The 23890-nt window shown below is 42.3% G+C and overlaps 4 protein-coding genes across 6 annotated transcripts; 1 reads left to right on the forward strand and 3 right to left on the reverse strand.

Annotated features, from left to right (window-relative positions):
- Positions 1-3: 3 nt before the first annotated feature.
- zpcx (zona pellucida protein C) lies at positions 4-2987 on the reverse strand. 2 transcript variants are annotated; one of them, XM_062470289.1, is made up of 9 exons: positions 2438-2987; positions 2234-2346; positions 2080-2165; positions 1831-2002; positions 1648-1756; positions 1482-1567; positions 1319-1404; positions 170-1235; positions 4-75 (listed from the first exon to the last, which is right to left on the reverse strand). In XM_062470289.1, the coding sequence occupies exons 1-9, from the start codon at positions 2861-2863 to the stop codon at positions 54-56; spliced, it is 2166 nt and encodes a 721-aa protein (XP_062326273.1). In that variant the 5' UTR covers positions 2864-2987; the 3' UTR covers positions 4-53. The 2 variants fall into 2 exon arrangements, with proteins under 2 accessions (XP_062326273.1, XP_062326272.1); XM_062470288.1 differs by having other exon boundaries at positions 1482-1570.
- Positions 2988-3323: 336 nt separating this feature from the next.
- Positions 3324-6605, forward strand: tmem54a (transmembrane protein 54a). Of its 2 annotated transcripts, XM_062470294.1 has the most exons (7): positions 3330-3480; positions 4269-4344; positions 4472-4671; positions 4908-4967; positions 5284-5475; positions 5660-5791; positions 5896-6605. In XM_062470294.1, exons 3-7 carry the CDS (start codon positions 4510-4512, stop codon positions 6034-6036), a joined length of 687 nt encoding a protein of 228 aa, XP_062326278.1. In that variant the 5' UTR covers positions 3330-3480; positions 4269-4344; positions 4472-4509; the 3' UTR covers positions 6037-6605. The 2 variants fall into 2 exon arrangements, with proteins under 2 accessions (XP_062326277.1, XP_062326278.1); XM_062470293.1 differs by lacking the exon at positions 4269-4344 and having other exon boundaries at positions 3324-3480.
- Positions 6606-6967: 362 nt separating this feature from the next.
- On the reverse strand, positions 6968-11882 carry LOC134027126 (histone deacetylase 1). Its single transcript, XM_062470292.1, has 14 exons — positions 11718-11882; positions 10657-10769; positions 10433-10550; positions 10206-10280; positions 9944-10082; positions 9623-9764; positions 9354-9446; positions 9126-9234; positions 8856-8996; positions 8335-8443; positions 8020-8150; positions 7631-7798; positions 7417-7474; positions 6968-7327 (listed from the first exon to the last, which is right to left on the reverse strand). Exons 1-14 carry the CDS (start codon positions 11767-11769, stop codon positions 7300-7302), a joined length of 1476 nt encoding a protein of 491 aa, XP_062326276.1. The 5' UTR covers positions 11770-11882; the 3' UTR covers positions 6968-7299.
- Positions 11883-11958: 76 nt separating this feature from the next.
- lck (LCK proto-oncogene, Src family tyrosine kinase) lies at positions 11959-23344 on the reverse strand. Its single transcript, XM_062469868.1, has 13 exons — positions 23116-23344; positions 21045-21157; positions 20344-20404; positions 20028-20118; positions 19658-19759; positions 19407-19510; positions 19042-19191; positions 18773-18925; positions 17224-17403; positions 14905-14981; positions 13124-13277; positions 12741-12872; positions 11959-12548 (listed from the first exon to the last, which is right to left on the reverse strand). Exons 2-13 carry the CDS (start codon positions 21150-21152, stop codon positions 12343-12345), a joined length of 1518 nt encoding a protein of 505 aa, XP_062325852.1. The 5' UTR covers positions 21153-21157; positions 23116-23344; the 3' UTR covers positions 11959-12342.
- Between the last annotated feature and the right edge of the window lie 546 nt (positions 23345-23890).

Here is a 23890-nt window from a genome sequence, read left to right on the forward strand (position 1 = left end):
CAGTTTGTTGTGAACAATTTATTTTTATGAAGATATCTGGTTTGTCCAATTTACTATTCAGCCTTGTCCAATTTCCTAAAAGAAAGCATATTTTCAAAAGGCACATACATCAGACCTACTAAGTGAAAACTCCAGGGTTTAATTCCATGAGTTGTGTTCAATTACTTACCTCAGTATATCCAACAAGGACAAAGCCAGACCCTTTCCTTGCAGCCCCTTTTGTTGATCCTTGCCCTCCATTTTAAATGTTGTCAGCCCTCTCAGTCCAGGGTGCCTTACTTCTTCCCTATAGCTCAATGTCTGGGAGCCATCCGTGACTCGAGACACCTGCAGATTTGACCTCACCACTGAATGGGAGTCATCGGCTGCTCTTCCGTATACCTCAGGCTCCACTTTCTCAATTTTCACCAGAACTAGACCATCGTCTCCAATATTGTGGCTGTTCTCAAGCAGGGTCAGCTTATTCAGAATGTGGTCCTTTGCCTGTGGTTGAAAGCCCTGTCCCGTCATTCTGTAGGAGGAGTGCACATTCTTACGAGGCACCTTAGATCTGCCACTTGATCGCTTTCTTTGCGGCTCTGTGAAAGATGCTGTCAGATCCAGTGGCTGTGTCCATCCATAACTGACAAGATCCATTCCCTTCATGAAACTGTCCCCCTCTGCACCCCTCAGTACAAAGTCATTGACATTTTCCATGGATGGGATGACATTTTCCATGGATGGGATGACATTTGAGTGCTTCTGTTCCTTTTTTACTGTGTTTTTTTGTGGGTAAAGCTGGTCCTCTTTTTCATAGTTTATGGAGGAACTCTGGACTGATTCAGCTGGTGCTTCACTCTGCATGGATGGCACTGGATATGCCGTTTGACCAAGGTCAGCTTTGACCTGCAACTGTCCAGGTACCCACATAGTCAGTGTATCCCCAAGGTCCTGGCTGATGACCACAACGTCATTCATTATAGATGGAGCAGACCAGGGTGCCTCTGGGTTTGTGTTTTCCACCAGGGCACTACCCGAGAAGGAGTCACCTGATACTGCCACAGCTGTAGGTGCTGGGGCTCCATGTATGGCAGAAGAGGTCATGTGAACAGATGCACCTGGGTCACTGGAATCAGACTGCACAAATTTGGTTTCCATAGGACTGCAGGAGTGGTCAGGCTCATGAACAGACCGAGGCTCAAGGTTGGGTCTGTCCACAATAATCAGCAGACCAGAGCTGACCACTGCCTTGGCAGCTGAAGTGAATAGTAAATTGGTTAAGATAGCACAACTTGCAAAACATTCAGCATTACGTTATACATTAACACAATTTACTTACCAATATGACTGTTCCTACTAGAAGAGCCTTTGCACTTAGAGCCACAACAACTGCAGACATCAAAATCCCCACTCAGCTCCACCCATCTGTCATAAATTTAGCACACATCAAGCTGTAAACCACTAGAACACATCTGAACAATATCAAAGCAATGGCCCAATACCTGGATTTTAAGTAATTGTAGTTGCAGCATTTTGAATCAGCGGTCACACCCTTGTCAGAGATGATTACACTACAGTGTAGGTACACCTGCAGAGGACATGGTCATTCACCAACACTAAATGGTCATGTCACCATGAACACAGTAGTCACAGCTAGTACCATCCTACCTCCGTTTGTAGGTTTGAGGTTTCGAGAATTAAATTGACAGCATCATGTCGCCTGAACGCCACAAACTGAGCCACCACAGCATGCTCTGACCCCACAGATGCTGTGCACCTGCAGAGAGCAATGACCCATGTCAATTCAAGGCAGTTTTCCTTCCTGACAGATTCATGGCTTGTGAAGCTTACCCCTTGTTTACTATGACCCCAAGTCTTGGACGAGCAACTGGGTCGGCGAACACAGAGACGAAGCAGGACTGGATGAAGAGGCTTTGATGAGGGTCTATTGTGGCTGCTGCCTGCAGTTGCACAATCTGGCCTCTATAGTAAAGGTTTGATTCTTCTGGATGGATCCAGGATGCTGCAGGAACAGTCAACCGGTGACTAGTTGTGTGAAACATATTAGCCAGAACCAAACAGCATCTCCAGATCACTTACGATGCATAGCTTTCAAAGAAAAGCCCCAATTCTTCTCCGGAAGGGAAGGGTATGTTGGAATATGTGTAGCAGATCTGAGCTTTGACCTAAAAGATGAGCTATTAACTTGAGGTCTACATCAGTTATTGATCTTAGTTAGTAGACCAGTTCAAACCTCTTCGGTGTGCAGGAGATGGGCATGCTGAACGGAGGCAGCCACCAGGTGGCAATACTAGCTTTGGGGTTGAAGTGAAGTTGATTGGAAAACACCTTCCTTCCATTGCGTTCCTGTATGTGTGGAATGAAATTAAACTTAAATGTGACACTTCACATCTAAACTTATATTAGATAAAGTAAACACCTGATGTAGTGAACTCACCAAATAATTAGTCCCACATTGAGAGTGATGGTATGTAAAGACAAGCTGGTTTTCAAAATGTCCATTGCTAAGGCAGCCCTCACCAAGCACCAACTCCTCTCTGCTCAGTTCAACTCCATTTAATTGCATATCAACATGCACTGACATGTGAGTTGTATCACACATCACCTGAATGTGGGGTAAATTCATAAGAAGTCCCAGTTCAGCAAGCATGTTGACATCTGGTGCTCCAAAGGGCCAAGAACTGACGACGGGGTCATATAGAATGGCGTTCCTATTCTCATCTGACGAAGTGAACATCGGAAAACGCCAGAAACTATGCGGGAGTCCCAGAGACCGTTTGCCAAATTTCTGCTCCAATGTTGACTCAAAGGGCAGAAAAGTCACTGAAACAAATAATGTGAGCAACACAACCCAAATCCTCATCTTGGAAGGAAATCAACAACTATTCAACTGTCTGCAATGGTTTATACGCCGACTTAACAACTGGTCCGTAAAAGAAACCCCGCAAGGCAATACCTCAAGGACCTATTTGTCCCCTAATGCGCAGGTGGTTGCAATTGACGCTAATTATATATAAAAAAATAAACAACACTGCTAGAAAATGAAGCATAGGCTATTATATTCATAATAAACGTAGCGTCAGCATATAAGATTAATTTCTAAAACTGATGTAGGCCTATAAACCTAAATTCGCTTAGTGCTTCAAGCGCGTCTTTTGATAAACCTGTAGCCTATTTAACTTATTTCAATCTTTTTTAAATTTACAGGCTTTTAGAGGCTGTCTATTTGACTATGAATGAGGTTTTTGACAGATTGTACATTTAAACAGGTAGCTAGGTTAATAGGCGGGGCGTAGTATGTGCCAGACGTAAGAGCAAGGCGTAGTTAGCGCTCTGCTGTCAGCCAACAGGTGGGGCGGAAAGGAAAGAAGGTAAAACGAACAAAGGCAAGAGCGACGATGTTCTACGAGTCAAATAGCTTCATAAAATCTTCTTAAGATGATTTAAGAAACAGCAGAAGAGCCAATATGGTAAACTCAGGTGAGTTTAATGCGACTTTTTGCAATATCCATGGATTATATGTCAACAAATAACTAAAATCAAGATACAAGCTGTAACTTTCCTGGGCGGTGTCGGGACAAGCAGGATTGCAGTTAAAATAGGAATTTGAGAACTCTGTCATCATGCAAACCCAACTGACACGTGATGCAGTGAAGTCACAAATTTCTTTAGCGAGATAAAAAGCAAACAACAACTTATATTATTTTAACATCGAAGTGGGCTAACTCAGGATATTATATTATTTTGTCTATGAACCTTTATCCTTGAATTACATTAACTGAAATTTCAAAGGTTTCCACCTAAATCAGATACTCTTGTCATAACTGCACCATAGGCAATGCAATACAGTAATGGCATGCCACTGCAATGTAAACCCACCCCCTCAATACTGGAGTGGATCCCTAAATGTCATGATCTTAGTCTTTGTGCCATTTGGATTGTAGGATTGTAACCAGACCTTTTGGTGCTTGTTTGCCTTGGGGGGATGGAGGGGGGTTTCAGTTCTTTTACACAAGTCCACCTGCCTTCTCATACACACATATGGTCTATAACAAGGTGTGGCCTTCTATACATGACCTTGTATTAAGTCTCTGTTGTTGCTTCTCCTTCACCTGGACCCCTGCTGTCCTACACTCCCTCCCAGTGTGTTGACACTATATGACACCTCTCTAACCTGATTTTCTCCTTAATAATAACACACCTTGTCACCTCCCACACTGCAGTCTACTCAGTAAATGTACCATTCTTTTTTCTGTTATTTTTTACAGATTCAAGAGTTTGTAGAAATTTTACCAGCACAGAATGCATGACGACCTTTGGGTAGCAAATAGACTAAAATCTTAGGTAGACTGGGACCTTTTAAGCATTGAAGAGGCAACTGTGTCCTGCAATTAATAAAACCACTACCAGTGTTGTCACTATTTGTTCATGTAAGCCTGCCCCCCCCCCCCCCCCCACTTTCCCTTTCCAGGTGTGTGCTGTGCCAGCCTGAAGGACAGCAAGGCCCTGATGAAGATGGGTCTGGGCCTGGTACTGGTGGGTCATGTTAACTTCCTGCTGGGAGCGTTGGTACACGGTGCAGTGCTTCGGTACGTCAACGTGCACCCCCATCCCCGTCGCATCAGGGCATACGCTGTCGCCAACGTGATTTCCTTGTCGGCAGGCCTAGTGGTGAGTTGCAGTCTTCTGATAATTAATATTTTCAACAATGATTTGAATGAGAATTTTGAATAGTATTTCACATTATGGAGTCATTGTAGCCACAGAGAATCATTTTCTAACTAAATGGAACAGCATCAATAGTTTTATGTTCATGGATGAAGTTTGTAGTGTTTTGTTTGAACAGCTGCATTCCTTGGGGCAAATAGGAACTGTCTTATTTCTGTATTACTTCCTGTATCCTTCAGGGCATCATCGCTGGAATAGCAGCTATTGTTCTCTCCAAAAACAAGAAAAACAAGATTATGGTGAACATGGCTCTCTTTCTCCCCTACGCAGCTTCCCAATAATTACATCTCTCCACTTGTCAGGAACATGTGTAGATACTTCACAGTACTGGAAAGCACATAATATCTCAGAGGATGTTGACATGGATTTACAGATTAGTTTCAGGGGGCGACAGTGTCTTTGCTTAAGCCAAACCTACATTCAAATATATTTGTATGCATTTGCAAATAGAGGCTAGGAATAATACATATGCAAATCAGGAAATATAATGATCCTTCCTAATGATTATACAAAAGTAACAATTTGACTTCCCTGTTGACATTTGCCCTCTTTCAGATGTGGTTCCTGTTGGTGGTCAGCTTCCTGGCAGGCCTCCTGGCTTTAGCCTCCATTGTGGGGCTGTTCTGGGCCATGGTAAGGGCCATCCTGCATCGTGGACAAAGCCTGCTGGTACACTGCAAATTCCCTGATGCCATTGGCTACTCCAGCATAACCAACGAGTGCCCTTTTGACCCAACCCGTATTTACGTGAGTCTAAAAACGAGAGCCCTCTTAACGTCATCCATCAGCTTTTCAACATCTGTGAGGAAATAAAATGTCACTTTCTTGAATGTTATCACAAGATTCTTCTCAGTGAAGATTTAAGTATTATTAAGGATTCCTATATTGAAAGAATCAAGGTGCTAATCTGTGTGCCACTGTCCCATGCCAGGGGACCACTGTGATCCTGTGGGTGCCTCTCATCCTGATGTGTGTGGTGGAGGTGGTGTTCTCTGGACGCTGCTTCGCAGTCTGCACATTTTTCCTACGGTTCTGTAGAAAGAAGGCAGTCAATGCCAAAAAGGTAGGCCATCGTGACTGATGTGTGTGTGTGTGTGTATATAGTGTTACTGTAGCTGGTGTGTGTCCAGCCAGTCATCTTTCACACATCCAGTTTTTTTGTTGCAGGTGCGGATAGGCAGATCTGTTGAAATGTCCTCATCTCCTCCAGAGTTAGAACCAGAAATGCCAGAACCTGAAGCCCAGCCAGCAGAACAGCATGAGCTGCTGGGGCCTGACTCCCCTAACGAATTGAGTGACTGGGTCTGAACCAGCGAACCTACATGGCTAGGTTGGAAACTCTTATCATTGGTGTCTCTCAACTGTCTGACCATTAGATTTCCTTGCAACTCCAGAGGGTGGATCTGGAGTTTTGGCAGGGACAAGTCACAGGATTGGCTGTGTTTTACTCTGCATGGCATGTTCAATATGCCGTATGTTACAAAAGGTATTGTTACTATTCTTTATGTAAAATATATTTCAGCCAGACCATCTTATCCATACAAATGTAATGCTGCCATAGTAGTTTTAGAATTTGGTTTGCCAGTATGTTTTAAACTTAACAGTATATATTATAACAACCATTTTCCATTTTACACATTTATTGATGAAATATAGCACAAACAGAATTTCATTAGAATTACATTTTATTTTATTGGTGTCTAAAGGATGATCATACAGAGTGTAGTCCTTCACAAACGAATATGAAATATTCAAAGCACTGTTGTGGGGAAAAAATGTTTGAATTATACTAAATATATATACAACAATGAATGTGTTCTAACTAACTTGGTCTCCATTTTTATAACTTGCCAACTGAACATAAATTCATGCACTTTCAAACTCATCTGAAAGGAAAGTTTATTGAAGTTCCACCTCCCTTAGCATCCATATTTTAGTCCTAAAAAGATAGGAAGTCTCTCACAAGATCAATTTAAATACTGTAAAAAGCGGTTTTCAGTTTTATTGAATTTGTGCTCGTCTCCATTGGCTTGGGGAAGGGAAGACCGGAGATTATGCAGAAACATGTTTGAGAAGTGGACCTAAGTGTCCTGTTTCCAGCTGCATCTTAACAAGGCACAGGACCAATGTGGGACTTAGTACACAGTAACAGGGAGGGACTGCTAGAAGGGTGGTGACATATCCATGATTTAAATAAATTAAATCCAGTTAGATATATAAAAAGTATTACTGTGGCTGGCCTTTTTATATAGAAGTGCGTTGATGAAAGCAGGTATCATAGTAGATAAGAATTATTAAACCGAGAGACTACCAAAAACACTAACAAAGCATACAAAAACATAGGAGTACTTATAAAAAAACACCATCTTACTTTTAAGTCCTTAAACAGTAATATTTTAAATGTGTCCTAGAAAAAACATATAGCCCATTCAAATCTGAAGGGGCAGGATGTGTTAAAATGTATAGTCCTTCCAGGATTCCCATTGCAGCAACCAGTACATAGACTGGTCCAAAGACATTTGTCTCATCATGAATAGTTGCATTGGGGTTATGCAGGGCTGGGGAAGGATTTCAAGGAGTCTTGGACTCTTCTTTTGGCCTGTTGGAGAAAGATAGCAGGAGTTGAGTCCACAGTTTGAGTATGTCTTTGTGAAATGGGTGACAGGTGTGTGTGGAATGTTTGCTTACCCCTTTGAGGTGTCCATCTTTTCTTCCTCCGGCACTTTCTCCTCTTCTTTTACTTCAGCTAGAACAAAAGCGATCCATCAATTAAACATTGCTGCATACGTATGCAACGAGAGGTCAGACATTAAGGATGACAAACTTGACTGAACTGCCAGATTGTTCCCCATCATATGGAAATATACTGAGAATTATGAGACATAAAATTGGTTATAGATACCTTTTTCTTTTTTCTCCTCACTTTTCTTCTCTTCTCCCTCCTTCTCCTCCTCGGTCTTTGTTCTCTTGGCTTTCTTGAAGCTGGCTGCATTTCTGCGACCACCCTGGCCCTCGTCTTCAGAGTCAGAGAACTCCTCTTCACACGCTATCCTCTTATCATGAGCCCGGACTAAACACACACGACAGGAGCACACGTTTCGTTTCACTGCTGGAGACGTCTCTCACACACACACACACACAACTGCAAGAGTAAAAAGTTATACACCTTTTCTATGTTAAAAAATAAAGTATTATACAGGCTTTATTTTCCTGTAGCAGGAAATTAACATGTTCCAAAACGGTCTTAATCAGCACAAAGTGTGTGAAATGGGGTGGGGGGGTCTTGCTTACTGGAGATGCGTTTGTTGGGGTCTTCCTCCTCCTCGTCTCCACTGTCCTCCTGCACTGCGTCCTCTGGGATGGCCTGCATTTGCACCCCCGGTGCATGGGGCAGCATGCGCAGGTTCTCAAACAGACGCTGCCTACACACACATTCACAGAGGTAGGTAAGTTTTACAAATAACCTGATGCTCGCTGTCATATGGCCTTGATGCTATATAAATGATGTCTCACTGTAGGTGCATGTTACAACCTAGTGACTAGTGTAACTTTTTGGAGTGGTGGGACAGCGATAAGAACACAGAACAAAGAGGGAGAGGTGCTCACTTGATCTTCTCCAGGTAGTCATTGGTGTTCTGGTTGGTCATGTTAGAGGGGCTGATGTGCAGCTTGAAGTCTGGCCCAAAGTACTCAAAGTAGTCGTTGTATGGAAGTTCTGTGGAAAGAAAGCACTCAAATACTTCCAGCACACCGTTGGCAGTTTGTGCATACCCCAACCTCCTCATAAACAGCACTACAATGTAGTTAATGTGCTAGTAAAGTTTCCAATTGTATCATCACTGGATCTCAATACATGTGACAAATTACATTTTATGCGTAACAGGATTGATTTGGTTAAACTCACATCCTCAGTATAAATACCATCCACTGCTAGCTTTTCGGCGGCATAGCTAACAAAACGTGTTTATGAAAGGTGGTCCTTGCGTGAGTACGAGGACCCTAGTTTGAACCCCAGAGGGAACAAGTGAGGGAGGAAGCGATCCTGACGAGCGACGCGATGACACCCATCAATATAGTTGATGACGTTTGATTGAAAACCTGATGGAGGCCAATCTCAGCAGACTCACCGTTGGGAATGACGCTGTCCAGAGCCACGGCAGTCTCATAGGTCCAGCAGCGGGCTACATTGCGGATGGTGTACCCACCCCCACCCAACATCAGCAGGGGAAGGTTGAAGCTCTTCATGTACTCCACACACTTGGCATGGCCTGGAAAGAAGAGCGTGCAATAAAACAGATGATATCATGAGAAACAGCTGACGACAAGAAAGCAAACCACAAGTCTCGACTCAATGGCCACAACCCAGGTTGAGGAACACCCTTTTGTCGTTGCCTTACCTTTGATGGTGAGGTTAAAGCAGCCCAGCCTGTCCCCTGACAAAGAGTCGGCCCCACACTGAAGAACCACAGCGCTGGGCTGGTACATCTCCATCACCTTAGCCATGATCTAGAAACACACATGCATGGTTACGTAAAACTTTAGATGTGGTCAACAAGAGACAATTACCACAGGCTTTAAAACAGGCCGTTTGAAAGATAAGAAAACATTTACATGTGTAAACTTACAGGCTTGAATATAGCTTCATAAGACTCGTCATCTATTCCATCTCTCAGAGGGTAATTCACAGCGTAGTACTTGCCCTTCCCCGCACCAATGTCCTGAAGGAGAGACAACACACAGTCACTGTCAAAGATGCTTAGACCAGTAACGCTTTTATCCAAAGTGACGTCCAGGGGCGATTTCAACCTGCAACCTATTGATCTGCTGTCAACTGCTCTACCACTGAGCTAATAACCACTCTCGCTGATCTGTTAAGACCAATGCCCAGACTCACCCGCAGGTCACCAGTACCAGGGAAGTACTCTCCATACTTGTGGAAGGACACCGTCATCACCCTGTCTGTGGTGTAGAAGGCCTCCTCAACCCCGTCACCATGGTGGATGTCAATGTCTATGTACAACACCCTCTGGTGGTACCTAAAAGTGCACAGCATTGACATGAAAGATTAACCACAATCCTTGATTACTTGTCTGTCTGATAAAATAAAATTGGGTCTTCCAACACCCAAATGAATTATTATTGAGAGTGAAAGCATCCACTGCCTCTCTCTCCCACCTTTAAACTCAGTAACAGTGAAAGGGTTGTTTGTACTTACTTCAACAGCTCTAGAATAGCTAGCACTATATCGTTGACGTAGCAAAACCCTGAGGCCTCAGACTTCTTGGCATGGTGCAGGCCTCCAGCCCAGTTAATGGCTATGTCTGTCTGCTGCTTATTCAGCTTCACTGCCCCGGCTACACACCAACAAACAGGTCAGAACATCAACGTTAATGTAAGCATCATCAATGGAACCAATTACATTTTGGGGATCTGGTGTAGAGAATAGTAATATTTATACATGTGTGCCATACACTTACCAACAGAGCCCCCTGTTGAGAGCTGGCAGAACTCAAACAAGCCATCAAACACCGGACAGTCCTCTCCGACGTTAACTGTGAAAAAATTACAATTTGGGTATTTTATTTAAGTATGTTATTACTGATATTGGTTTCATCATTTGATGTCTATTATAATAGTGTTTACAGGCCAATAGTCATTGATAAAGTACTTGTGAAAGTGTCCCTAGTCTCAGAACCAAACTTACATCTTTGCATCTGTTTGCTGTACTCTGACATGTTGTCTGGCCGGATGGAGCGCAGAAACTTGATGTAGTCGTCACTGTGGTACTTGGTCATCTCCTCACCATTGGCTTTGTGAGGTCGCTAAAGCAAACAAAAAATAAACTTGTTACAGATACTTGAATCTAGCCAGCGTGGTTGACCTGGGTGACTCAAAAGCCCTACAACAATTATGATTTGAATTACTTACATATATTTCCATCTTTCTGTATAGGCCATAGTTCAGCAACAAGTTGTGTGTCATGCGAATTCGGTGAGGCTTCATTGGATGACCCTGGCCATAATAGTAATTACCAACATCCCCTGCAAAAAAAGTGTACATCTTACAGATGAGCTCATTTGTCTTCTGTTCAATTATGAATTAATCGGCCAATTTACATCTAAGGCAGGCCCCTCAAAAAATCTTAATACATACTAGTACACATGCCCGTACAATAAGATTATTCCAGGCCATTAACATTAGATCTCGATCATTAGAATCAGATTCCCTACAATAAACTAGGTCGAATTAATTGATAACTTTGACGGCAAAATTACTCAAAATGCAGTAACGTGGAGACAAATGTGAACTACTAGGGTAATCTTGCAATAATTATCTAGAGTCTAAAAGGGCCAACTTGGACATCTGTGATTAAAGTGAATTAGTAGTCATTTCTTGAAGCAGAAACATTCCCTGCTAAATTTACAGAATGCATTTTAATGAAATGTAACTTTCCTCAGATAATTTGTACAAGTATTTGATAGTGAATTAGACGTGAAACAGCACGATATGCTACCAAAACAGTATTTGAAGATTCACTGTTCCATGGAACATTTTCTGAAAATAGACGAATCCCGGTGGCTTGTGATACTGGCTGGTACTAGCATGCTAACTATGGATGTTAACATATTGTGCTTGCACGCCTTTTGTTCCATTTAGCTAGCCAGCTGAGCAACCAGGTATTTAGTAAACAAGCAACCCATCGTTGGGAGTACTTTATTATAAATAACCTTAATTTTTATGAACGTAGCTATTTGATGTATGAGTTCGCTAACTGGCTAGCTGGGATTCAAGCACGACAAGGGATGCTGCATGAGAAAGCTTGCGCGTCTAACGTAGGGCTAACCTAGCTAGGTAGGCTAGCTAGATATAGCTTACTAGCAGCATGCTAGCAATACCGAATATTTAGAACAATTTCCTGGACCCCCTTGACAAATGGTACGACGTATTTCGCATATGATCAATAATATGATACAAAGATTAATACATACCATCATAATAGTAGCAAACTTTTTTCTTTGTTCCTTGAGAACTCAGCGCCATTTTAGCTTCTTTTACCACACACACACACACACACACACACAACCACAGTGAATACAACGGCAGTGGTGATACTTCCACTTTGAAGCAGATACTTTGTCGAACCGGCCTTGAACCAATCAAGACTAGGTCGGAAACCAGTGGGCGTTGCAGATAGATCCCGCCACAACAAACAAGAAAACAGAATTGTTTTAAATTTTATTTAAAGAAAATATCTTGTTATGACAGAGAGAACGCCTAAATGTTGTTGTAGGTTGCATGCATTACATTATTATTTTTTAAACATTACAGACCGAAACAGCAAAACATAACAAACTGAATTCACAGCAAAAAGAAAAAAAATAAGAAAATATAAAAGGAGGATTTATTTACACTTTCAGAACACGCACTGCATTTACTTTACATGTCTTTTTGTATTTATCATGTGGCACCTCATTGTGTACTTGGAAGACTTGTGCTAGATCATCAGGAGCAACGTTTCATTCTTATTTTTTCCTTGTCACAGCTGCCCCAATCTAAGTCATGTGTGACACTTTTTTCTCAGTCTGTGTCAGCTTGTCTGTATATCAGTCTGTCTCAGCAAGGCTGCTCCTGATACTGCCCCTCTGTGGCCGTGAAGAAGTCTTCCAAGACACTCCTTAGGTACTCAAAAGTGGGCCGGTTCTCCGGGTTCTCCTTCCAGCACAGACCCATGATGTTGTAGAGGCCCTCTGGGCAATTCTCGGGTCGGGGCATACGGTAGCCTTGCTCCAAGTTGTGGATGACCTCAGGATTACTCATGCCTGACCACAGTAAGAGAGTAACATTATAGTATTGGTGATGATGAGTTTGGCATTATTGCAGTACATAAATTAGGGAGGTCAGTTTGAACTATAGACAAAATCAGAAATATTAGTCAGAAATTTGAGTCAGTGTGACCCACTTTATTGACCAAATATGAGCTATTTGTTTAGGATGGAATATGAGTGACCTACCTGGGTAAGGTATACGTCCATACGTTACTATCTCTGTCAGGAGGATCCCGAAAGACCACACATCTGTCTTTATGGAGAATGTGCCATAGTTTATAGCTTCGGGTGCTGTCCACTTGATGGGGAACTTTGCACCTGAGAAGAAAGAATGAAAGATCTCCTTTTGAACATTTCTATCTCATTCATTTAGCTGACACCTTTATGCGAAGCAACACAGAAATAGTGCCTGTAGAAAATACAGCAGAAGATCTGAAGTACATAGTTAGAACACATGGTGGAGACACAGTACAGAATACATGTTGTTCTCTCTATTCAGATCTCAAGTTCCTTGAGGATTATTGCATTGCAAGTTTGTTGAACATAATGGAATGTGATAGTCTCATTACCCTCTCTGGCTGTGTATTCATTGTCCTCAATGAGTCTTGCAAGTCCAAAGTCAGCAATCTTACAGATGAGCTCATCGGAAACCAGAATGTTGGCTGCTCGTAAGTCCCGGTGAATGTAGTTCTTCTCCTCGATGTAGGCCATGCCATCAGCAACCTACAAGGGGCAGAGTGTCATTAGAAAAGAACGGTGCATGTGTGCTTTTGTGTTTTTGTGTGTCACAGACAGACGGAGGGACAAACAGACGGAGGGAGATTCCTATGACTGGGAGGTTCTCACTTCCCCAGGTCAGGTTTTTGCTCCTCACATCTGTGCTCCACCTAGTTTTCTCTGGCAGACCAGTCTGAGGACATAAAACAGGCAACTCTCTATCCTGTCTCTCATACCTCAGCTGTGTGGTCACATCCGACTTTAGTTGTAAAAGGGTTTTGGTGTCATAGGTGAGAAAGTGATATCAGACAGAACATAGGCTACTGACTGTGAGTGGATCAAAGAATCATTGCCATAAGAGGACTCAGGCACGAGGGAGTTATGAGGTACATTTCGACAGTGAGAATGTACCTGACAGAGAGTATATAACCGCCCCCCCCCCCCCCCTCCCCATAATACGTTTATATTGAATGTATGTCTGTGTGTGAGAGTTGTGGGGGCAGATGTGTATAGTAAGAATCTCACAGATTGGCGTCATGGGGCCCCAGGGCCCTTGGCAGGAAACTGAGATGTGCGTGTGGAGTATGTATTTTAGCTCATCATCACGCACCACGCCGGAGCTAGAGAGAACGCATCTCCATTTCATTCCTTTGCTTTAGGGTTGATGTTGTGTTATAGTTCATATTAAGTCACATGCTTCTTTCTGGGTAGACACAAGTAGTTTTGTCGCACACACTCTAACCTCCAGCAGTGGGAAAGCACAGTTCCCCAAGACAGACAGAGCTCCTCTGAAGCAACTCAGTGACAATTTTCACTGGTAACAGTGAGTCACTTTGGACAGTGCTCATTTGAATTCTAAATCAATTCCATGATGAACATGGTCCCTAACCAAATGACTTCCATGTTGAATGGATGCAGTGTTTGCTCCATAGCTCAGGGATGTTTCCTCTCGAAACACCTCTACAGAGAAACCATAGTCTATCCTCCATCCCCTCAGACCCTCACTGAGATGCTGTGAGGTTGTCTTTGAGAGTTGACCGACTGTGACCTTTATCTAATCTTTGGCATTTTGACCCAAATTACACCTGCTTGTATCTCTTACGTTGTCTCTTAAAGCAAAGTTATAGCATGGTAGCATAACATTTAATTAACAAACAACAATTAGGTTTATTGGGTAATTAGATGTTCTCATTAAAACGACAACTGAATTAAACCTGCACATGAACTGTGTTGACCCCCATTTCTGACTGATCTGAGTGAATGTACTGTAAATAATGTTTACCCTACTAAATCTCAATGAAAATAAATGTCTACGCTTATGATGCACCTATATTTTGGTGATGGCTGTGTATCATCAGCTGTGTCTCAATGAAACGTAATTAACTTCATGATGTGTTGTTTAAAACCTTTAAAGCGTGACACAATTATATTTGTGTTAAGGTGTCAAGGTGTCTAGCTGCGTGTTGTTTCTGAAACACTGCCTCACGCACAGAGGTCTCTATTGTTACCGGGCAGATTATGACGGCTGGTAAGCCGTCATAATCATAATAGTTATAGAGAAAATTCACATTATCTATGAATTTTATGAGAATTAGATAAACATGGCGGAGTAATGAAGAGATGCGTGACTTGCCTGTGAGGCCATGTCGATCAGGGTGCTAATGGGCAGACTGCCCCCCTCTGTTGTCTTGAGGAAATCCACCAAACTGCCTGTGAGACAATGAGATCCAATCATTAGCACAACAGCTGTAGCTATAAGAATCGGGCATTTATTGAAAATACCCGTATGTCAAAGGACATTAGTCATTAGGCAAAGCATTAAATAATGTTTTATTTGAAAATAGTTATATGACGTTAGAAATGTTCATGTGGAGTTACAGCTTTTGTGAAGGAAGTCAGTGACACTCCAAGTAACAGTACATCCTGGACATAAATAGCTGATAAAGACCAAGAATAGATGTTTAAATCAGGGCTCATAACATTCGGAGGAAGTGAGCTTTCCATCATTCAAGGTGATGCATGGCCTCTTCCAACAGGCCACGTCTCCTTGCTCTCTGCATTGTTTGATTAGGGCAGAACAATACCACGGGACCCAAGTCAGGCCAGCCAAGTCTGTCCACAGGAAATGCCTTAAGAAAATAGGAAAGACTTTGCAAGTAAAGAGGGGCAACGGCTCCTCTGCTTTATTCTAGACAGATTCCTTTGAAGTCTGAGAGAAAAAGAAGTCATAGTTGAGGTGGCCGAGGGACATTAGGGTACCACGCCCGTTATTTCCCCCCGGTTGTATTATCTTTAGTGGTATAATAGAGGGACAAATTGAGAAGATGGGAACATTAGTCCTTCCTTTTCTGTTGACAACAGTGGCAACAACAGAGGACACAATTGAATTTGTCCACACGTGGATCCCTGACAAAGGGACAGCTCATGTTCAACCACTGTTGGAGCTCTGCAGGGCTCTCATGGGAACATACAATGGTCGTCCATTCACAGGCCTCCAAGCGCTTCCATACTGAGGCTGTTGTTGCACCAGTGACTGCATCTCTCTGTGTACTTTGTTATTGTCCTGCACAATCTTCCCAAGGAAAATACAAAACCTTTGCTGGACAAAGTGGAACATACATAAAGGCAACACCTTAAAAATATGTTTTCACTGAAATCGTTCTGATCTTTTAAACATTTAGGGGTTGAATGTGTTGCCTTCCTATAATAAATAAATGCCTTAACTCTGTGTGGACCTGTTACCATGCCCACCATTTTATAGGCTAGATTTGTGACAGAGACAGGTTGCCTTTGTTGTGTGTGTGAAAGAGTGAAAGAAGATCAGTTTTAATGGTAAGTGGTTGAAAGGCCTGGTGCAGCAGGTGGGGGCTTGGGTGTGTCTGTTTTTAAGAATCTGGCTGAGGGTCTGTCTTGGACCCAGGTTGTGTGCGTGTTTGTGTATGTGGACGCACTAGTGCATGTGCATGTTTATGTGTATGCTTGGTGTGCTGATTCTGGAATGAAGCCAAGCACCAATGGGGGTTGGCGGGCCCTCTCAGTGAACAATGAGGCGGTGAATCACCCTCTCGTATTTGACACCTCTGTCCCAGACCAGCCGGGACAGACTTCCCCTTGGTGTGTTTACATCATAGACACGTCTGGAGAAAACAAGTAAAAGTTTTGTTGCTTTGAAAATCAGCTCAGAGAAGTGAATTCAACAGGCTCACTGAGAGACAATGGAAATGGCCTGTGGTATCTACACAAGAGAGGAAAGATGTTGGGAAAGTCTGGACAAGCCTGTAATGTGTTCCTAATGATCAAACGGCACAAAAGCATAAGGGGTGTTCCGTAGTGCTGTATTTCACTTCATATCTACTCAAACTATAAACAAAAATTAATCTCATCCGAGGTCCAAATGACGTTTGGATAACTCTGCAGAGTCATCGTCCTGTGATAGGAATCTGACTCATGAACCATACACGGACATGCAACAAGTACAGTAGAGAGGTAGAGTAGAGAGGTCCCGTCTTTTGTGAGCTGCGTGTGTACTGATAACATGTAAACATGTTCTATCATGATGGCTGATGACATTTCCCGCCTCTGAAAACAGTTTTGCTCTTTGTGAGTTCCAGGTGTTCCTAAGTATCTGGATGACTCGTTGTGTGCTGTTTAGAGACAGGGGCGCGGACTGTGAGTTAGAGATGAGGGGGATGGAGGCACGCACAGACAGAAGCTTGCTGGGAAAGTTCAGAGAATACAACAGAAACCAACTTAAAAGAACCGAAACTAACAAACTGCATCAATCATTTATGATGAGTTGATCCTTCCTGGAAAATTAGCTTGAACTTCTGATAGCGTCCTGTAAATACACCCGTAGGACAAGCAATAATGACAATAATCATGCCCTTTCCTCTTGTTTTGTATTTGAAATGGCTTGCCACTGGAGGTTTGCACCACTGACGGGTCAACCCACCATTCTCCATGTATTCTGTGATGATGTAGATGGGTTCCTGGGTTACCACTGCAAAGAGGCGGACCAGTCGAGCGTGCTGCAGGCTCTTCATCATGTTGGCCTCGGCCAAGAAGGCTGCCATGGACATGGTCCCTGCTTTCAGACTCTTGACTGCTACCTTCCTGTTGTTGTTGTACACACCTGGAAGAATGAACAGAACAGCAGTTGACATTTGTTAGAACCTAATGGTGACATTCACTTTCACTCTCGAAAGACTGAAGCAATTGTTTGACATGAGCTACAACTGGTGGTTTTAAAGTAGGGCAGTGCCATGGATGATGACACGATGGTTTGGGACACGATGGATTGACGCTTCTCATCTCCTAGCCCTAAACCTCCACAATTTTTATTGGAAATGCCTCAGTGATGGAAACAACTTTATTTATTATTGAAAGCATTCTTTTTTTTTTTTACCTTTATCTGCTATGGACATCATGAGACTGAAAAGGGGGTGGGGAGGCTTTTATTTAATCTCTGACAACCATGAAAAACAATCATGAGGGAGTATTAACACACTGCTGCTTGGACTAAGAAGGACAAACAAATCCCCTGCCAAGATCACTCACAGGGGGCAAAGAGAAAACGGGGGGAAAATTCACAGGAAGGGATATTTGCTTTACTGATACTGGGGCTCCTTTAGAATGTGAGACTGCTGCACACGTAGATATGGACAGCATGACAGAATAAACAGCCTGGAGTGAGAGAAACTCAGATTACAGGAGCAGATATACCCCAACCAACGCCCTCACCCTGGTATTTAAGGTTTGATTCTGTGATCTCAACAGGGGAACGGTAATAGATAATGTACCAGACATTCACCCTTTTGTAATGCTAGGCTCATCAGAAACCCAGGTTAGAGTGGTTGGTAAGCTATGGTGTTTGTGGCTTGTGCCCTAGTGCAGCTCTTACTTTCTCTTGGTCTTGTGTAATACTGCTAATACTCAACATCAATCCTAAGAGGCCTTACCAGCTGAAACAAGCCCTTGTCACATCGCTTGTGTGAGGAAATCATGCACAACACAGTAAACCCAATTCTGAGACTCTTCCGGCAGACAGGGAGAAAGACAGACAGACATGCAGACCAAAGCCAGGCTGAGCAACAGGGTTTTGCAGATTTGTAGGGGCAGCTAAAAAACAGTAAAAAACTGTTTTGTTTTATATCTTCTGTTCATTCAACAGGGTTTCTGTTTTATGATAGAACTTTAACAGAGCTGTCATGAGAAGACACAAGGCACAATTTAGCATTAAAAGTCTTGTTGCAGTCAAAGCCAGAGTCATCTGTGGAGTATACACTTCCAAACTACTTAAACCGAGTCTGACTCAGTGGCTTTGAGTATCAATAGTCACCATAGTCTTTTCACATTTCCCTTGTTGGAACAGACGTACACACTCATCCATAGCTCCTCATGTGCATTCCTATCAATTTAAACATCGAAACAACCTACACACATGCACAATCAAACACTCATTTACCCCTCAACACACCTCGGTGACCTGCTAACACACTCACCCATCCAGACCTCCCCAAACTGGCCTGCTCCCAACCTGCGCTCAAGTTTGAGGGACTCGCGAGGGACCTCCCACTCATCCTGCCACCAGGGCTTCTGGGGCAACTTAGACTGACACGGCTTCAGCAACCGGGTGCACAGCCCGTCAGCCTCACCTGTGGGCAAACACAAACAGGTCAATAGGTTGGAAAACATATTTGTCCATCGCCCCTTCTGTCTTGATCTTGTTGAGTTTTGATAGCCCCAATGACGGTTTATAGGTCATTCTTACGCATGTGATGTTGGACCAGCTCCTTGAGGGAGCTGAAGGAGATTTTGGCGGTGATGTAGAAACCACCTTCATCCAGGTTACGGATCCTGTAGTGCTTGACCGTCTCACCCTGGTTGTGGTCCAAGTCCCTCACAGATAAGGAATAGGAGCCTGAGACACAGAGAACCAAGCATTCATCAACCTCTTTCATCTAGAAACGCATCGTCCTAACTGTCAAAGGACATCGGGCAAGCATGAGATGGTGTGTGCAGTCTACTTGCAAAGATTCATGTGAAAGCACAGCATAACAAGATAGCATTGGGTTTTGATGGAATTCCAACCGTATTACCACTAATTGAGTTGAGTGGACGAGGAGGACGACATACCTTTGGCGGTCTCACTCTCCCTGATGAGGAAGGAGCCCTGTGTGTTCCCAGGGGCCAGCAGAAGCCTCATTGCGTCATTTCTGGTGAGGTTCTTGAAGAACCATCTGCAGAGCAAACAGAGCAGTGCAGCTTCAGAACCTAACCACATCCCTTACCTTTAGGGACTCGACTCGACAAGCAAGAGATAGTGTTGAGGTTGAGCGAAGCGTTTTTTGAGGGGCGTTCGGCTGTGTGTTTCCGGTGTGACTCACGGCTCCGTCTCCATGGTATTTAGGCTGGCGACAAAGTTGTGTGGGATGTAGCCTCTCTGTCCGGTGATGAGGGACTCAGCCAAGTACCACTCTGGGTCATTTCTGGAGATAAAGACAGTCAGCATATTTTAATATGATTAACAGTGAAGGTTCTATGTACTGATTACTTGCAGCAACCACATTCACATCACTGGAGTGTACAATGCATAGCTTTGACTTCCTGTAAGTGTTTTTTTTTTTTTTTTTTTTTGAGGTAGATTTCTTGAAAACCCGCCAGGAAGACCAAAAAAGTGGTTTATCTTTTTTTATAAAGTTTGTTCAGTTTTTGTTTGTCTTTGAAGCTTTCCATGGCCTAATTCTCTCATCTCACTTATTGAGGATCCGTAGCCTCTCTCCCTTGTCAAACCCCAAGTCTTCAGAATGGTTGGGTTCATAGCTGTATATGGCAACCATGAGATCATCTGCAAAACAGAAATAATTGTGGATATGTTGCAAACAAATACACAGAACCTCTCTCATACTCATACACACACATTCTGTACTGGGCACATCGACAAACATAACCCCTACACAAAAATAAGAATGGACTCACACACCTATCCACATCCACACATTATAATTTAAATTGTATCTTGTACATTTGTATTTTTTTAATAAATCCCATTCTGATTCTGATTCTGATTTACCTGGTAAAGGAGATGTGGGAGGCTGCTGGTACGGGTCATAGGGGATCAGCTGCTCTGTGTACTGGTGAAGGTAGAATTGGATGGTGACAGTAAATATACAACGTAAAATGTGTTTCACTCATCGACAAGAGAAACATTTTGCAGACACCTTTCAGCTATGGTAGCTCAAGAAGAGAAACATCAGGAAGACTGGTATCTTTCAGACGTTTTTGTTTGGTCAAACCCAGTGGGTCTTGTAGCAGACACATGTTATTCTCCTCTACTGCTAATCTAATTGGGATATCTATTTAATATGGCGGAAGTATACAGAACATTGGTGAATGGTCGCAGTCCCGATTAATGGCACACAAGGGGAAACTTCCCCTCCAACTGTGTAAGTTACAAATTCCCACTAAGCAACACGGACTTACACAAACATCCTGGCACAACATCCATTCCAAAGACCATGGTTACATAGGTCACATTAGTACGTTGTGTATTATTACATCAATTGCTCTCATATCTGTGATATTCATTTCACCCCATGTAAAAACATCACACCCTCTTCCTTACATTGGACTCAATTTCCTGAAGCCACATTCACATTGCTTATGTGTTGTAGGACTTTGTGCTAGCGCTCAAAAGCGATTGTGAAAAATCACACACGAACACTCAGACAAACATGCACAAACGCACACATACATATACACACACACACTCACCGTGTTGACTGACTGGGGGGGAATTGGGCAGTTGCAGTGGTCACACACTTCATCCAGGTTCTCTATCCAGTCTTCATCATTATAGTCTGAACTGCAGTTACATCCCATTTTCCCTGGAATACAGTGTACTGGGGTTTTTTATCTGTGAAATTTTACATTTTGATAAACAAATTAAGCTTTGGTTAGAAGCTTGATTGATAAAACACTTTAACTGAAGGAATGTGTGACTTCACATACTCCTATATATGATTCATAGACAATCTAATGTTACATTGACAATGCAAAACAACTAATCCATCTGACCAAATTACCTTTACAGTATATCTCCAATCAGAGTTTGTCATTTAATGGGATTATTTGACCATTCTCTCATAAATTAAGAACTGCAGGTCCAAATCCAAATCAATTACTACAGTATTTCAACACAGATTCAATAAATAAGTATAAAGTGTCTCAATTTTTTTTGTATTTTTGAATACACTTGTAAATGTAAACACCTTTGAACCCAAATAATGTATTTTATGTTAACATTTAACATAATTTAAAATACTCTAACAAAGCATGGAACAACTCAGACATTTTGTTGAGAGTAAAATCAGAACGATAAAAAACTTTGATAAAACAAAGCAGAGCTGATAGATGAGATGTACTGTAAATCTGAGATGTCATTCAGATTTAAGTAAACCAAACCACAGTAGTCCACAGTAAGATGCCCAGATTTGTAAAATGTTTAAGATGCTTCAATTGCAGAGTCTAAGCCGCTAGGCCTTAACTCAATGTATCAAGAAGGAATTTCGACCACAAACAGATTTAAAGAACACAAAAATGTTAAGAAATAGATGTTTTTCAATTATGGAAAAAAAAAGGAATATAGTAATGAAATCATAAGTAACTTAGCATTAAAAATGGAAAGTGTGTAACTTGCTCATGTTGCAGTAACATTACTACGCATTCCACAGAATCCTCCAAGATTTATAATTACAAAACTTCACATAAAATATGTATCAAATTCAGATTCCTGGAGAAAAAATGTGATTATATAAATGATTGTACTAATCCTGTCACAGACTGCACGAGATCAGTGTGTGCAGCTCTACCCTGCCACGTTGTTAGAACATTGGTTCTCAGGCTCACTCCTCTTCCATTGGACAGCTTGTGCAACAAGGTCAGTGGGCTAATCTCAGTGGCCTCAGGCATAAAGCCGTGAGAATATCTGGCAGGGGGTCAGTTTTGGGGAAAAACCTGACCCCCTCTGTGACAGCCGCCCCCTGTACTGGGACGCTGAGTGGTAACACTGAAAGGGACCATGGAGGATGGAAAGGGTCTTCTTCTGGTCACTTCCATAAGGCCTCTGTTCTGTTACTTTGTTGGAAGACTCCAACAAACCTCCGCCCAAAAAGGTTTGTCACATTCACATGTGGCTCTCCTTTTGAATCGACTAAATTCTAGTCCAGAAAGTTTCATTTCAAGGACATTAGTGGTGTACTGGTCAGGCAGTGTCTGGGAAAATGTTTGATAGCCAAGATGGGTAGTAAATGAACATGGAGACATTTTAAAATCATCCTCCATGTATTTCTGTTTGCTCTTCCATTAGTCATCAATTTACATCACATTTAACAGCAGCCTCCTTCAAACCCAGAGATAGTACGATGCCTTGTTATTTGATACAGGTTTTTAGGGTTTGTTTACATCTCACTACTTTTCAGTGTAGGAATCCTTTATTCTGCATAAAACGGCAGATTGAATTTATTTCAACAAGTATTTTTCATTGCTTCAATCAAGATAGATCTATTCACAATTATGCAGTCAGTGTAAAACAATGAAATCCATATTAAAACCATATGAACGTGCCTGTCTTGACCAGGTCTCCCTCAAAAAAGAGATTTTAATCTCAATGGGACTTCCTGGTTAAATAAAGGTTAAATAAAATAAATAAATAAAATAAATAAATAAAGACATTTAACTGTTGAATTGGTGATATGTTATGTCACAATAGTAACAATTCAATGACCTTCATAATTGTGCTGGTTGTTCCAGCGTGATGTTCAAGCTCATCACGACAGGTTCTTACCTGAACTAGACCAGCGTGCTCTCAAACAGGATCCAGTGATATCAGTGGCCAGTAACCAGAATACATACACCCATGACTAAAATATCCCCCTCGGATGGTTTAGAATAAATCTAGTCTATTTTACAATACATCTATTTCAAGAAAAGCTAAAAATGAAGCATGAAGCAAAGTGAAAGTACAAGATGTTGCAGCGCAAGGTCTCTTCTCTTCTTAACAACTCATTCTATTTCCTCAAATGGTGCTGATGTGCCCTTTACGTAGGCTCATACACACACATACACACACGGATACACACACATCTCTGCGGAGAGATAGCAACCCAAAGGGCTTCCTGTCGTTGAGAAGTTAATCTGCAGTGTGTTTAGCAGGTGCTATACATGCAGCTGTGTGTTAGCATAGGGAACGTTGGGATCCACTGTATGTGGGTCAGGACAGCACCTTTCTGACAGCATGAGTCTACATGTCAATGTTCCACTAGTTCAAAACATTTAAAAAAGTAGGAATGTCAAACTGTCTGAGGACACCATTTAGTTTGAGAGACTGTAAGTGAACCACAATGAAACAGTTAACATGCAATATGTGTCATGAAGAACCTGATAATGAGTCACTGTTCATCATAGTTGTTCCGTAATAATAAATGTTTCCAACCCTCCAATGACTTTATAGTATGAAAAGAGACGGAAAATGATCTTAAGCAGCCCAAGTCCTGGACTGGGATCATTGTTGAAAACAGTGTCATTTGTCATTGTTGTACACAATATATGGCTTGTTGGTT

Source organism: Osmerus eperlanus, chromosome 9 (assembly GCF_963692335.1).
Source record: "Osmerus eperlanus chromosome 9, fOsmEpe2.1, whole genome shotgun sequence".
NCBI lineage: Eukaryota > Metazoa > Chordata > Actinopteri > Osmeriformes > Osmeridae > Osmerus > Osmerus eperlanus.

What these genes read in the sequence shown, in the direction of transcription:
- tmem54a (XM_062470293.1), top strand. An exon ending in ACAAGAAAAACAAGATTATG is followed by an intron (nt 4,968 to 5,283) that starts GTGAACATGGCT and finishes GCCCTCTTTCAG; the next exon opens with ATGTGGTTCCTGTTGGTGGT. An exon ending in AGGCAGTCAATGCCAAAAAG is followed by an intron (nt 5,792 to 5,895) that starts GTAGGCCATCGT and finishes TTTTTGTTGCAG; the next exon opens with GTGCGGATAGGCAGATCTGT.
- LOC134027126 (XM_062470292.1), bottom strand. Translation starts at nt 11,769, where the DNA reads ATGGCGCTGAGTTCTCAAGGAACAAAGAAAAAAGTTTGCTACTATTAT. An exon ending in AGTTTGCTACTATTATGATG is followed by an intron (nt 10,770 to 11,717) that starts GTATGTATTAAT and finishes CTTTTTTTGCAG; the next exon opens with GGGATGTTGGTAATTACTAT. An exon ending in TGAGGAGAAAAAAGAAAAAG is followed by an intron (nt 7,475 to 7,630) that starts GTATCTATAACC and finishes CTTTTGTTCTAG; the next exon opens with CTGAAGTAAAAGAAGAGGAG.
- zpcx (XM_062470288.1), bottom strand. Translation starts at nt 2,863, where the DNA reads ATGAGGATTTGGGTTGTGTTGCTCACATTATTTGTTTCAGTGACTTTT. An exon ending in GGGGTCATAGTAAACAAGGG is followed by an intron (nt 1,757 to 1,830) that starts GTAAGCTTCACA and finishes TGCTCTCTGCAG; the next exon opens with GTGCACAGCATCTGTGGGGT. An exon ending in TACAATTACTTAAAATCCAG is followed by an intron (nt 1,405 to 1,481) that starts GTATTGGGCCAT and finishes AATTTATGACAG; the next exon opens with ATGGGTGGAGCTGAGTGGGG.
- lck (XM_062469868.1), bottom strand. Translation starts at nt 21,152, where the DNA reads ATGGGATGTAACTGCAGTTCAGACTATAATGATGAAGACTGGATAGAG. An exon ending in GCTGGTCCAACATCACATGC is followed by an intron (nt 18,926 to 19,041) that starts GTAAGAATGACC and finishes GTTTGCCCACAG; the next exon opens with GTGAGGCTGACGGGCTGTGC. An exon ending in TGGACGTATACCTTACCCAG is followed by an intron (nt 12,549 to 12,740) that starts GTAGGTCACTCA and finishes TACTGTGGTCAG; the next exon opens with GCATGAGTAATCCTGAGGTC.